This window comes from Octodon degus, unplaced genomic scaffold, assembly GCF_000260255.1.
Source record: "Octodon degus isolate 3935 unplaced genomic scaffold, OctDeg1.0 scaffold00023, whole genome shotgun sequence".
NCBI lineage: Eukaryota > Metazoa > Chordata > Mammalia > Rodentia > Octodontidae > Octodon > Octodon degus.
The window spans coordinates 20,367,140-20,382,026 of NW_004524599.1; the positions used below are offsets into that span (position 1 = coordinate 20,367,140).

A 14,887-nucleotide genomic window follows, 5' to 3' on the forward strand; every position below is an offset into this window, starting at 1 on the left:
TCCTCCTCCTCCTCCTCCTCCTCCTCTTCCTCATGTTCAGGTGCTGCATTCCAGCATCTGGTCCCTTCATCACGGCGAGGTCTGCTTTCTGCTGCTCATTAGGTCACATTCTCCAGAGCTTTTCACAGTATTAAGAAACACTTGTGACAAAACTGTTTGCACTTTCTGTGCACGTGTGATCCAAACTTCTGCTGAGAGTTGCTGCCTCCCTCCTGTGAGCTCGCTCAGCCTGGTCCTAAGGTCAACAGAGGCTGTGACCAACAGCTGTTTGGCCACTTGCCCATGAAGCGCCATGGGCTTTTAGCTTGCACTCCCACAGGATGGAACATTTTAGAGGAGACTGGAGAGCTGGGTGTGAGATTTGGGGGAACACGGAGAACCCTAAAATTCTTATTTCTGACCCCAAACTTGTAAAAAGGGTGCTGGCCCAGTCTCCAGAGTGGAATCCCGTGTGTGCGTGTTGGGGGGGGCCCTGTGCATTCAGGGTACCCCTTTTCCACAGTGGTCACTACAGGCTTGGGGTCCCTGGCTGGGATGAGCTGCCGTTCTCAGCTTTTCTGAACCTGCTTTGTGCCACCTGACCATTCAGACTGCACACGCTTGCCTTCCTGGCCCTGTGAAGTGGGGCTAGCTGTGTAGAGGGAGTGGCTGAAGCTGGACATGGCTCACAGGCAGGGCTACAACAAAGCCGGCCTCCAGAACACAGAAAGCTCCTTCAGCCATGTAAACAAGCGGGTCCAGCTTGCAAACAGGTTCTAGGAAGAGAGGTTGAAATTGACATCAACCTGCTAAGTGTGTGGATGCTGCACCTGCCCTGGGGCAGGTAATCTGCATTACAATGTAAGGAGGGGAGAGAGGTTAGCTAGCTGCTGGAGCTGCTGCTTCTCCCTTTGCTTTCTGCTCTTTGCCATGGTCTTTGCCACCGCCATGAATGGCTGCCCTCTGCCATGTGCCACTCTGCCTCGGAGCCAGCTGAGTATGGACCAAAACTTCCACTGACTGTGAGCTAAACAAACCTTTCCTTCCTTAATTTTGGGTGTTGGATATTTTGTTCCAGCAACAAGACAAGAGTAACTGAGACATCCACCATCCATGTCACTATGTGTCACTGTGATGTCACCCTCACAGAAGGACCATGGTGGAAAGCAAAGTTACTTTCCCCACACACACTTCCCTGCCATAGTCTTAGGATGACTAAAAAATGAGCCCAATCAGAAACTGGCTACAGACGGCATGGTGGCATGTGCCTGTAACCCCGGCTCTTGGGAGGCTGTAAACAGGTGGATTACTAGGAGTCTGAGCTAGTAGTGAGACCCTGAACACCCTGTAGACCCTTCCCTAAAATACAAAGAAAAAAGAAAGAAAGAAAAGGAAGGAAGAAAGGAAGGAAGGAAGGAAAGAAAGAAGAAAGAAAGAAAGAAAGAAAGAGAAAGAAAGAAAGAAAGAAAGAAAGAAAGAAAGAAAGAAAGAAAGAAAGAAAGAAAGAAAGAAAGAAAGAAGAAAGAAAATGAAACTGGCTGGGCTGAAGCTCCACTTTCCCATGATTGAGATGGTGAAGCCCTGGGGTGCTGACAGGCCCCCCTTGAATCTCCTCCTCTCACTGGGAGTGGGGCAGGTGCCAGTGCTGGGTGCTTGCTCTGCCACGCACCCAAGTGCTGTGCTCTTTAACAGTCATTGCCTGAGATGGACGCAGGGCTCGGGTGCCCCCCTGTGTTCCCGCCAGCACCCATGCTTGGCAAGGGATCTGAGGGTACGCATTGTTGAGGACATAGGGGAGCCTGACACCAGGATGCCATAAGCCAGTGAGAGCTGGGGTGAAGACAAAGTGTTCAAGGGAAATGGCCAAAACTGTCACTGTCACGTAGCTGAGATAGCTCAGTTGGGGGAGTGTTAGAGAGAAGATCTAAAGGTCCATGGTTCAGTTGCTGGTCTTGGTAAGGAATTTCAGTTGCCTCCTCTGTGAGGATGGCCCTTGGTCTCACAAAGACTTTGTGTGTTATAGGTATCCTAGAGGAATCAATCGCACACCTACTCACTGAGCTGAACTAGGGCCTCATTTAATAGTAAGTTCATAGCTTATCAGATCTTTAGGGTTTCTTTTTTGATGCTTTTGAGACAGGATCTGATGATATTTCAGGCTAGCCTTGAACTCACTATGTAACCCAAGGTGGCCTTAAGTCATGCCACCCTCCTGCCTCTGTAGCAGAAGATAACAATGAGCAAAGACAAGCCCCCACAGGAGAGATCAAGGGCAAAGGAAAAGGACCCTTTCATTGCAAGCCAGCCCATGACAGACATCCTATACTCTCAAGTGTGGACCCACAAGATGTTGGAACTGGCTTGAAATTTGCTTACAGGTTATATATATTTCAGGTTTCCATAGTAACCACACTACCTCATTACCTTATTTTCAGGAATTTTACAAGAATGGCATAAAATGGGCGTAAGGTTTACGCTTCCCAGACACTGTAGACCATCTGCCTGTCCTGGGGCAGTGTGGTTTAATGTTTGCCCTATTCCCCAAGCTGTTCTCTTCGTTCCTATTTTATGACCCTGGTTTTCTCTAAGTGGGTTCATGGTTAGCTATGTGGGAAGGGGTGAGGGAGTGAGTTTATAATTGAAGTGAACTTAAGTGACGCTCCCTTAAAATGGAGTCTCCTTCACCCCATCACCTCAGCCTTCCACGTCCTGAGACTGAAGACGAACACCGCCTCACCTGGCAGCGCAGAGGTAGTTAGTACATTTGTGACTCAGGAGTAAGCTGCCTGTCAAAGATCACTTGTCATATCCACACGGTGTACAAGCACTGCAAATTAAACACAGTAAAATCTTAGGGTGCGGAGATGTGTGTGACCCAGAAAAGGCAGCGAAATCATCCCTGTGTCCCTGTGACTTGAGGGTGACATCTGCAGTTCGTAGATTTCACAGCCCACGGCACACTACTTCTCTTTCAAACTTTTCAGGCTGTTACAGATGACAACCTGTACATCACAGTGTTTTATATAATTTTGCTTTTAATGTAGAGAAACATTCTCAGCTGGTAAGCAACTGTTGACCACCATAGGGTAGAGAAGCCCAGGCAGGACTCAGCTTTCAGCAGCCAGAGTGACCCGGCAGCCCTCGGTGGGTTAGCGTCGCCCAACCCACGCAGAGGAGCGTGGTGCAGTGACGGAGCTGTCCGGTGTTCAGCTCAGACTGCCCGGGAACCTGGGCGCAGAGGGGGGTCCTGTCCTAGCACCTGCCCCATCTGGGAGCACCACACATTGCAGGGCCAAGTCCGCCCTCGGCAAGGCCGATACCTTCGCTGCCTCTCAAGAGCAGGGTTTCTCCCTCGTCCGGGTCTCTTTAGACAGCCAGACCAGAGCTGTGATGTCCCCTAGAAAAAGTCGCCGCACAGAACGCAGGGCCGCTTGCTTGCCAAGCCTGGCTCTACCCCTGGGCTGGCCCCAGGACCCCTCAGAGCTGAGTGAGGGGAGTCAGTCCCTTCTATTTTAAAAGGGCACAAGTGGCAGGAACTGCTGAGTTGTTCAGATCGACCCGACCCACGGGGCAGAGGGCCAGTGCGGCTCCCAGGGCGGAGCCTGGAGCAGTAAGCGGGGCGTCGGGAGCCTAGGGCGAGCCTCAGGGACCTGGGAGCCACGTGTGTCCCGGAAGTTGGGTCTCCAAAGCGCCACCCGATACAGGGACCACTCCTGCTGCGCGTGGAATCAGGATCCTGTGGCCGGATGGCAGGCTGGCCTTTCCTCGCGCCCAGGAGTCTCAGCCCACCTGCAGACCCGGTCACGTTGGCCTCCGCGTCTTGGTCATACTCATACCCCGTGTCTCCTCTTCCAGCACCGTCGATCCTCCCAGACACACGCATGTGCCCAAGACCCAAGCGACACGCAGTGATTTCACTCTTCGTCGCAGCCTCTGGCTTTCGAAGGCCACTGCGTCCGCAGAAGCCATCGTGAGTCACTGAGACCTCATCCCGGCAGCCAGGTTCCCAACCCCACGGCGCACACCCCCAACTCTGCGTCAGATCTCTGAGGGTCGTTCCAAGTTTGTGCGTGAGACCCGCGGTTAGGGTGTGGCAGGGAGGCAGGGCGAGTGGTGAAATCTCTCCGCCCTGGAGCGTGGGTCAGACCCGGGCAGGGGAGAGGGAGACAGAGGGCAGAGCCCGCGCTCCACAGCTCCCTCTGCAGGTGTGGGTAGGATTGGTGGGAGGGGGCTGAACCCCAGCCAAGGAGAGCCTCACATTCCCAGCCAGTGGGACACAGGCTGGGCTCCCCATTGGGATCTCCCCTGGAAAGTCGGCCTTCCTGGCCTCTGCCCAGCCCTGCCCTGCCACCCCAGGTCACCCAAGAATGTGGCCACAATGGTTCTGAAGCCAGAAACAAGCAGGTGTGGGTGGGAGGTGGGCCAACTCCGTCCAGGCTAGGGCCCCTGCTGCCCATGGGGAAGCGGTGTGGGCAGACGCCTGCACCCCAGGGCATGAGCGCTGACCCTAACCCTGGCGCTATCCCAGTCCAGACCCAGCCCAGATCCCAAGGGATCCCAGCCCATCCCACCTGGGCTGTGACTCACTGCAGTGTGCTGGGGTGGGATATTTATAAAGATGGGGTAGGCCCCACTGACTTCCCACTACACCCCTAGCTGTCTGCCAATCAGGTGGCCAGATCACAGTGGTTGGCCCTGTGGTTCAACTCATCAGAGCACCTGCCTAAACAAAAGATCCTGGGTTCAAGTCCCAGTGGGGCCTTGGGACTGCCTTGGGACCATGCATGGGATTGACTGACATTTTCCTGCTACTTGGCACATTTTCTAGTACTTGATCCTCAGTCTCCACCTTTGTCAGACTCCATTCTCCCAGGAGGGTAGGACTTTGTCTCTTGTCCCCACCCTCCTGCAGACACTGCCTGGGCCCCACCAGGGCCTCTACACCACAGCTATGTTCCCTGGACACAGGCACAAACCAAGGACTGCAGAGACTATGGGGCTCCTTGCTCTTTTTATCTTTTAATTTTTGTCTCCCACAATCTTCCAAGGTACTAAGAAAGGCAGGCAAGGTTAACAATGCTGTGGGTTGGGCCTCCTTGTGATTCAGCCAAGCAGCTTCCCTCCTGCATCTGTTCATCTACTGCAAAGTGCCACACACTTGCTGAAAGGTAAACAACAAATGTACACTTCCCACATGCATGGTTGGTTGGGAGTGAGAAGGAGGAAAGATGGAAAAAAGTTGAACCTGGAAATCTGTGTCTGTGTGTGTGTGTGTGTGTGTGTGTGCGCGCGCGCATGCATGTGTGTCTGTCTGTCTCCCCTCTTTTTTTCTTCTGAACTTGCCACCATGAAAACAATGCTCAAGGTATGCAACTTAGAAAAACAATTGCACAGGATATAAGAAACATGATCTACATGGTGTACCCAGGACATCAGTGGAGGGACTTCCTAAGGCCATGGCTGCCAACAGCTGGGAGAAAGGCACCACATAGTTATCCTTAGAGTACATCTGAAACAGAACAAAACAACCTACACAAAGGTGATGGAGAAAGAAAACAAGAGCTTTCCAAAGAATGTAACAAATAGGCCTCATAATCGTTTAACACAGCCCAAACAGGAATCTGCGCGGTGGTGGGTGTAGTTCAGTGGTAGAGCAGTACTTTGCATTTATGAGGTCCTGGGTTTAAAACCAGCACCTTAAATTGTCACATTTTCTAATCCCAGAACACTACACCTTCAATAATCCGGAAATGGCCCTCTTGCTTTCTTCCTTTAGTTTCCCCTAGAAAATAGCTTTGATTGCTGCGATAGCGGGAGAAAGGAAAGCATACAGTTAAAGCCTTACACTGCCCCCATGAAAGGCTGCCGCCACCTCTTCCCTGCCCCAGCGGGACCGGAGTGGGCATGGAAGCCTTCAAGGCTTACTTCTCGGGTTCCTTCTTAGTCTGGATTGCAGGAATGGTAGAGGCTGCGGGATGGATGCGGAAGCCGCTGGAGGGCTGGGGGGCTGCGTTCTGCTCTTCCCCTAGGACACCGCTTCTGGACGCTGCGTGAACCCGAGGGATGAGGTGACCCAGAGGGCTTCTTGGACCTTTGCTCCAGCCGGCTGCTAGCTAGTACAAAGCAGCCAACAATCCCACCCTCACCTGGGAGAAGAGGCGCCAGTCAGGTGCTACCCCAAATGTTACCCCAGGGAACTGTGGGTGGTAGAGATAGTGCGGCACGGAGCACCGCACGCCCAGACGCTGGACACTGCGTCCTCCACAGCGTGGCGGAGCTGAGAGAGGACGGCTGGGGACTGCATTTCCACCGCGCCCGCCTGTCGGTTCAGGGTCTGCGGCGCTGGCGGCCGTCGGCTCTCTCGAGCGGAAGCGGGAATGGCCGGGTGCCTTCCCTTGCAGTCCTATTCTCCGTCTCTTGGCAGCGCTGAGAAGACGACAGAGCCTAGGGTTTTCGGAAACAGTGAAGACAAACGTACAGACTTTTTTCCTGCCAGGGATCAGGTCCCGGAACAGGACGATCGTAGCCGCAGGACCTTCGCTGGAGCTTCCACCCACGTGGCTGGGTGAGAAAACAAGGCAGGTCCGGGCGAGTGTCCAGGGCATCCCAACGCCAGGTCGCCTTTCTTTTCCTTCCGTCAGTGCTGTTTACTACAATAATATCACCTGTCTCTCAGGGGCGACTGATTTCCAGTTTACAAAGAGGAGGAAATTATTAGTCTGTGAAAGCAGTCGTATGGCCGGATTATTCCAGTTGGAACAGCTCTGAAGGTCTAGATTGTAGTCAGGGATCCGGTCCTCTGTGACAGGTCTGCGGTTTATGTCGAAATTGATTCCTCATCCTGCAGCCTCGCTCGGAGTCACAAGCTCACGAACTCACTTCCTCTAGCAAATTCTTCCAGAGCTGGGACAAAGAAGTCGCAATTGCGGGCCTTCTCTTCCCCGGGCCTGCACCAGCGCATACTTAGGTGCAGCATTTACTTAAGCCGTTAATTTAAGCCACTTCTACCACTGCCGAGAGGCACGGTGAGCCGCAGGGCTCGTGAGCTTGCCGGCCGCGCTCGGCCGCAGCGCCCGGGACGCGCTCCCTGGATGCCCTTGCTGGAGGACCTGCCCAATCCCAGACTGGAGAAGGCGGGTCTCTCCGAGCCAGGGCGGCTGTGTCCACGGCTGAGGGTACGGCGTGACCCCAAATCCTGAACCTGGCCCTAGCCCTAGCCGGGACCCCATCCCTAATCTCTAACCCTCACCCCGCGGTGCGACCAGCTGGCGCCTCCTCTGACTGCGGGCTTTCGGGGGGAAGTTATGATTTTTCTCTCGCGATCAGACACGGCTTCCTTAGGACCCCCGTCAGCATCCCAGGGACCTTCCTGCAGCCTACAAAATGAGTGAAACCTAAAGGGAAACTACCTTAGATAGGACTTTCACCACTTCTTTCTGCGGTAGGGGGTGTAGCTCAGTGGTAGAGCGCGTGCTTCGCATGTACGAGGTCCCGGGTTCAAACCCCGGCTCCTCCACTTTTTCATTTGCTGGCTCCTTCTCCTTGTATCAGTGGAGGAGGCAGGGTCGTTCTCCCTACACCCGTAGCTTTGTTACCCGGCAGGAGACAGGCGAAGCCATACGCCTACAGTCAGGATGACCGCAGGAGAGAAGCCTACCCCGGAGCGAGCGACGAAAGCCGCGCGTCGGGTGCAGTTCTCCGCGGGGCCTCGAGCTACATTTTGCGCTTATTGCGTGGGGAGCGGGCGCTTTGGAAATGGTCAACTTCCCGCCCCAAGCGTCGGCGGGGAGCACGGCCCGCGGCCGCGGCTGAGTCTTCTCGCGCGGAAGACGAGCTTGCTTTCCCCTCGGTCCGCGCGGGCAGCTCCCCGGGCCCTCCCGCCCCTGACCCGGCGCGTTGTTGTGGATTCCCGCGATCACGCACGGGCCGCGCGCCTGCAACGGCTGTTGCTGGCGCAGGAAGAAACAAGAAACACTAACATGCCCGGCAGTCATCCTGAGAAACGCAGATCCAAACCCGCCTAGCAGAGCCGCGGCAAAAAGGCTGATGCGGAGCGTGGAAGGGACGGCGCAGGCGCCGAGGGAGGGGCGGGAGAGAAAACCGACGCAGAAACTTCGGCTCTAGTTCTACGCGGGGAAGCTGCCAAATAAAATCCTCACCTCTGGAGGTGCTGGGGATCGAACCCAGGGCCTCGCGCATGCTAAGCGCGCGCTCTACCACTGAGCTACACCCCCTCGTGCGGGCCTGCTTGGCCCTCGTGTAGTACTGAGCGAAAATGCGGTCTAAAGATGAAGCTGAGCGGGACCTGGGCTGCAGACCTGGAACCCCGGCCCTCGGAAGGCTGACGCAGGAGGACGGCCAGGGATTCGAGGCCAGCCTGGGCTACATAGATTCAAGGCTGATCTGAACTCCACGGCGAGACCCTGTCTCAAACATACATACATACATACATACATGCGTATATACATACACACTTTGAGTGAGTGATGGAGCGCCGCATCACAGCCTGCTCGTCGTCCGCACCAGAAAAAATATCACATCTGTCTCCCCCCTCCACCCCCCCCTAAAAAAAAAACCTCAAAAACCGCGGGCTGGTTGCACCGCGGGGTGAGGGCTAGAGGTCAGCGACGGGGTCCGGGCTGGGCTTAGGGTCAGGCTCGGGATTTGACGCGCTTCGGGCAGCGGGAGGGAGGTCAGGGAGGCCCCCGGGCGGAGGGTGCCGCGCTCGCGCGCTTGCGGTGCGGCAGGAGGGTGCGGCCGGCCCCTGGGCTCGTGCTCTGACCTTGAAACCCCGAAGCCAGATCTCTCCGAACCTCGCTCGCTCGAGGAGAAATCCACCCTGGGCAGAAGAAGAGGGGTCTTCCCGCAGAGGCGTCCCCTGGAGGACACAGGTGCCCGCGGGCTCAGCGGTCCTGCGGGTGCCACTGAGGACTGCGGATCCACGTGGGACACGAATCCAGCATCCGGGCGCAAACAGCAACAGAAATGCATGATGCCCTTAAACCTAAGACTCACACTGTAAACTTACAGAAAGAAACGGTGGTCTAGCTCATGCCCACCATGCCCAGGGACCCAGAGCTGCAGAAGCGAGATGACACCGCCTGACAAAAGGTTCAAAGGTGCTGAGGGGCGACACCTTTTTGAGTGCTTTTCTCCAGACAGGGTCTCACTGTGTATCCCAGGCTGGCCTTGAACTCACAAGCATCCTCCTGCCTCAGCCTCCCCAGTGTTGGGATTACAGGAGTGTGTGTGACCACACAGGACGCTTAGGTGTATAATAAAGACTTAGAATCTGAAAAACAGAATACGAGTCTGAGGTTATCTTCACAAGTGATCACACTGTGTTCCCAGTTTGCCAGGTTCAATAGGACCAAGACCTCCTTCCAAACTGATGCACAGCGTTGATGAAATTCCTACCCAAAGTCAACAGGACATTCTGTAGATGTACAAAATTATTCCAAATTCGACAAAGTTGAAGAATTAGAAAAGCTTAAAATAATCAAGAATGTGGTTAGGCACGTATCTGCCAAAAGGAGACCCATTGATCTATATAACTAATATGCCTTAATTTACAAAAGCACTTGAAGAATCAGCTACACGATTTGAAGAATTGCCTGAGTCCTTAACACTTTGTAGTAACGGGAGAGAGGTTAACAGAGTAGAGAGAGAGAAAAAAAAAACCCAGGTGAAGACTCTGGGTGTTTTGTTTTGTCTTGTCTTGTTTTTTGCAAAGTTACAGAAACAATTTCATAGAGGAAAATAAACTTTTCAGCAAAAGGCGTTTGAAGTTGAGTGGCTGCAGGTAGAAAGTGAGGAAGAAAGAGAGAGGGAAAGCCCAGGTCTTACACAGCATTTACTTACGATGGATCAGTGATGTAAGTGTGAAGCTAGAAAACTTTTAGGGAAAAATGCAAGGAAATCTCTGTGCTTAGGACTAGGCGGAGCTTGCGGAATGACACCAATGCGCAGGGATGCGGACAGAGCCCGGGTCTCCTGCCCTCTCTTTTCCTCAGCTGCTGCTTTAGTTGTCTTGGGTGGAGGGGTGGCTGCTACAAAAAAATAAACAGGAGGCTCTGAGACAGCACACACTCCCATACGTGCACACACACGTGCACACAGGTGCACACCCACACCACAGCCACAAGAGAAATAGCTCGCTTGGCTGTTACTCGCTTGGACCGCCTGGGCAAGTTCCGTGTGAACAGTGAGCCAGAAAAATGTAAAGACTAGGAATACAGAGAGTTGAACCAGGGCTTCACATTAAATATTCAGACAAATAAGGAGAGGTGATATTCAGTGATTTACACAAAAGACAACAAGAACCTGCTGAAACCTGGGCTCGAACCAGGGACCTTTAGATTTTCACTCTAATGTTCTCCCAGCTGAGCTACTTCGGCTAATTGAGTATTGGTGGTTCTCTTCAAGTGTCCTTCTGAGTATCAAAACTTCCACTTGGGGAGGGCTAGCACAGTTTAACTTCTGATTTCGTTTCACTCCACAGCACCCACCACTCGCCTAGCCCCTAAAATATGGGCTCCACTCAGGAATCTGAGCCTGAGCTGAGACCCAACTTGGAAGAGGTGGGCTGGCCAAGGATGCAGGGCACTCCTGGAGTAAACAGGCTGTCCCAGCTCACAGACAGGTCGCTAGGCAGAGAGGTAAAGTTGAACTCAACCTCCTGAGCGTATAAACAAGTGCAGCTCCTCTCTTCCCCCGAGGAGAGAGGACTCCACCCGACCTCAGCTTTCCTTTCTTTACTTCTGAATCCTCTTTCCATTTCTCCCAGTTTCACTGAGAGCTGCCCTGATTTGAGACATGCACCAAGGACTCTTAGCTCAAATACATTAGAGATTCCTACAAGCACTGAGAAAAACCCTAAAAACTAACTAAGCAAATAAGTTAACATGCACTTCCGAAAAGAGGATGCCCAAACAACTTGTCAAGCAATACAGACTGCTTGACGTCCCTTTGCACCCATGACATTCAGACAAAAGCCCCGTGAAGTGATCCTACTCTTCACCCACATAGCTGAACCTCAGACTGGCACCATGGAGGGTCCCTGAGTGTTCGCAGCAGCAAGAACTCTGCGTGCTGCTGACCAAGATCTGTGTCTACACCAAGAGAAGGCCACAATACAGGGGGAAGCCGGTGCTGTGACACTTCACAGCTATGCTTAGGCTCCAAAGTAAGGCTTGAGGGTCCCTTGAGAGACTGCATGGGCAGGGCTGGTGGAACATTCGTTGGAGCAAAAGCTTAGGAACGCCTTCCGTGGCCCTCCATGGTATAACCAATTTGTGCATCATGATGCATCGAATTGTGCAACAGAGCAGTGGGAAGAAAGAGCTGCTACCAGCAGCAAAGCACTGGATCTAACCTGTTCTGTTTATCTATTTAGCAGTACCTGGGATTGAACTCAGGACCTTGTGCTGGCCAGGCAAACACTCATTCTACTGAGCTATCTCCCCGGCCCCTTCTAATCTGTTTTAAAAGGTGGAGTCCAACATACCATGTTCCAAGCAATACATGCTGTGAGGTCTGAAAGGACAGCCACTGCCACCACCATCACCACCCTCACCACCCCGGTGTGCCCGGGCTGGTGTTAAGAGGAGTCCTTGAAGGAGAAGCCCAAGGACACGACCCTCCAGGCCCTCAGGAACAGGACTGAGCACTGGGTGGAGGGAGGTGCCCCGTCCCATCTCCCCCAGGCCTGGCTGGACCATGCCTGGGCCCCGCCCGGCCCGGCCTCGGGAGCCGAGTGCTTCCCAGCTGCGCTCACCGCGGGGTTCACTGATGTGACCAGGAGGGGGAGAACTGGTCAGCACACATGCGCGCATGGAAGAACAAGGGACAGAAAGGTCCTGAGACTGAGACCTGGTCCTTAGGTTTGGATGAAGCTCAGGGAGTGCTCGGGAGCCTCGTGTTGGTCACACGTTTAGCAGATGTAAGCGGAACCATTTTGGTGCATCTACTTCATGTAAATGAAAAATCCAATTACACTGAGAGCCTGGTGTAGCGGCGCAAAAGGAGAATTTCAACACCGGGGAGGTGGAAGCAGGAAGATCTGAATTTGAGGCCAGCCTGAACTACAAAGCGAGACTGTAAAAGTGGTGAATAAACAAGTACCAAGAAATGAAGGGCAGAGAGACAGACTTGCTCTCTGGTGCCACTGTTGCTGTTACTACTCTGTTTTGCGCTCTGCTCTCTGCTGCTGCCATGAAACGTTGCCCTCTGCCGCATGCCAGTCTGCCTTAGAGCCAGCTGAGTACGGACTGAAACCTCCAATAACTAAATGTGATCATGGATCACCATGTTTCCACCATCAAACCTTGAAGAATCCAAAACCAGAATGTCATTCACCGCCTGGAACGTCGGCGCATCAGTTCAGGCAAGGCAGGTACCCACTGGCTCCAAGTCCGAGTGTTTCACCAGAATGTCTTCCCCAACCTCACAGTTGTCAACGTTGAAAAGCCACCTTGTTTCTTATGTGACCTCTGAAGGCACTTTCATTGATGTGCGGACCATCAGCCACTTCTGCTATGAGGATGACCTGCTCACTGTGTTGGCTGTCTTCCCTGAGGTACAGCGGGACAGTCAGACAGGCACGGCCAACCCTTTCAGGGGTCCATTCATCAACTCCCTGAAACACCGGCTGCTGGTTTACCTATGGCGCCGGGCGGAACAGGATGGCAGCGCAATGGCCAAGAGGCGTTTCTCTCAATGCTTTGACCAGCTGCGGCAGCTGCGCATGTGGAAGATGCAGCTTCTGGACGAAAACCATCTCTTCATCAAGTACACCAGTGAGGGTGTGGTCACGCTGCGGGTCACAGATCCATCTCAGGCTTCTTTCTTTGTGGTGTACAATATGGTGACAACTGAGGTGATCGCTGTGTTTGACAATACATCGGATGAGCATTTGGAGCTCTTTGAGAACTTCTGCGACCTGTTCCGCAACGCTACTCTGCACAGGGAAGCCCAGTTTCCATGCTCAGCCTCTAACAACAACTTTGCAAGGCAGATCCAGCACTGGTTCAAAGACACGATTATAAATGCCAAGTATGGCGGGCACACGGAGTCAGTGCACCAACTGCTGGCTCAGCTCCCCATCAATGCCCAGTCTTACAGCGGCAGCCCCTACCTGGACTTGTCCCTCTTCAGCTATGATGACAAGTGGGTGTCAGTCATGGAGTGACCCAAGACCTGTGGAGACCACCCTATCAGGTTCTATGCCTGGGACTCTGGGCCGCTCAAGTTTGAGATCCAGGCCGGCTTGCTGGGCTGCCCCATCAACCACACAGTGCAGCGCCTAGTTGCCTTCACCTTTCATCCTTTTGAGCCTTTTGCCATTTCTGTACAGAGGACTAACGCACAGTGTGTTGTCAACTTCCATGTGGGGGGGGGGTGATAGAATGCTCCTGTTATATTTTCCCTTATTTGGGCAAGAAGTGCTGCAGCACCAATCCCTGCTTGCCTCGACATCTTCCTGTGCTCCTGGACCTCCACTACCAATCCACAACTAGTCCCACCCAACTGCTTCCACTATACGGCTATTTAGACCCTGCTCACTTCCTCAATAAACGAGACTTGATCAGAAAGCCTGTCTTGTCGCCGTCTCTTGTGTCTCTTGCCCTGTCTTTTTCATCCCCGCTCCTCCTCCAGGTCATTACCCCACGTCTCGACTCGCGGGCAGAGTCACTTCCACATGAGACACTGCTGCAGGTAGGGGCCTCATCATAGCCAGCCTGACTGCCCTCGCAGGACTTTGCCCGCTTCTTGTCTCTGTGGACTTGGGCAGAAGTACTCCTTGCCCACCCTGTGGTTCCAGCTTGGTCTACCAGCGAAAGGAGCGAGAGGCTCGACCTAATGGGACTTGTACTGTAAAAAGAACTACTGTTGGTCACTTTAAGGTCCTCTTGTCTTTCCCTGTGGGAATGCTCAGCGTTAATTAAATCCACTTCATTCTTGTTTATTTAGCATTGTACTGCCGTGGAGATAAAAGCATTATGCCTTTGCCTCCTTCATCTCACTTCCTCCTCATTCTGGTTTGCAGCCAGAAGCAGGTAAATCTCCTTGACACACGAGAGCTGTGTATGTCCTCCTCTTCTCTCACCCACTAAGCAGGGCTATCTTTATAAGAAAAAATTAAAGTCTTGGTATTTTCTTACTAAAGTATAAAAAAGAAAAGAAAAACCTGGCATTTTCTTGAAAAACATGTGTTAGATTCCCTGACCCAGGGTCCTTCAGACTGCTGCTGCCCCCTCCACGTCTCTAAAATTTCTACATCCACAAGGGAACCCAATAGGGATACCACGGTAGTCACGGCGATTGGAGGTGCTGGGGATCGAACCCAGGGCCTCGCGCATGCTAAGCGCGCGCTCTACCACTGAGCTACACCCCCTGCACACAAGCCTCTTGGAGTTGAGTATACTTTTGTCAGAAGGTGCGCTGGCACTACCCAGGTTTAAAGGAGAAACGGGCAGATGTATTTATCTGCCCTTTCCAACCCTGAGCTAGAAGAAAATCGACATCCGCCAAATCAACGGATTATAAATATTGACCCCTATTCTAATTGCAGCACTTAAGAGGCTGAGGAACCCTCAGGAGCCCTCTGGATATTTACAAATGGATGTCACGCAGTTCCCAAACATTTGAAAACCACTATGTTTCAATAATATCCTTAAGAACAAATCTGCCTGTCGGCTGGCTGGAGGCTTTCTGCTCCGAGAGCCAGGCGGTGGGACGCCCGGGTGTGCACACGAGGGTCACGCGCGGGCAGTGCACAGTCACGCGTGCGCCACGCGAGGCTGAGGCTCCGCCCCTGACAGGCTGCGCGCCACAATTTTGAGGAATTCTCGTTTATTGGCGAAACTGTTAACATTCTCCCACTAAAAGTCGCATTTCATCCACATTC

The 14,887-nt window shown here is 53.2% G+C and overlaps 1 protein-coding gene and 4 non-coding genes across 5 annotated transcripts in view; 2 read left to right on the top strand and 3 right to left on the bottom strand.

Annotated features, from left to right (window-relative positions):
* The first annotated feature begins 7,423 nt into the window (after positions 1-7,423).
* Trnaa-cgc lies at positions 7,424-7,495 on the top strand. The gene has a single exon. It is a non-coding gene; the product is annotated as a tRNA-Ala (tRNA).
* A 646-nt stretch (positions 7,496-8,141) lies between these two features.
* Positions 8,142-8,213, bottom strand: Trnaa-agc. Its single transcript has one exon. It is a non-coding gene; the product is annotated as a tRNA-Ala (tRNA).
* A 2,090-nt stretch (positions 8,214-10,303) lies between these two features.
* Trnaf-gaa lies at positions 10,304-10,376 on the bottom strand. Its single transcript has one exon. It is a non-coding gene; the product is annotated as a tRNA-Phe (tRNA).
* A 2,033-nt stretch (positions 10,377-12,409) lies between these two features.
* The window catches only part of LOC101579517 (DET1 homolog), an 8,306-nt gene continuing 5,828 nt past the window's right edge, over positions 12,410-14,887 (top strand). The window contains 2 exon segments of the mRNA XM_023712065.1: positions 12,410-13,354; positions 13,667-13,695. Of these exon segments, the coding sequence (XP_023567833.1) occupies positions 12,410-13,354; positions 13,667-13,695 (974 nt within the window).
* Trnaa-agc lies at positions 14,303-14,374 on the bottom strand. The gene has a single exon. It is a non-coding gene; the product is annotated as a tRNA-Ala (tRNA).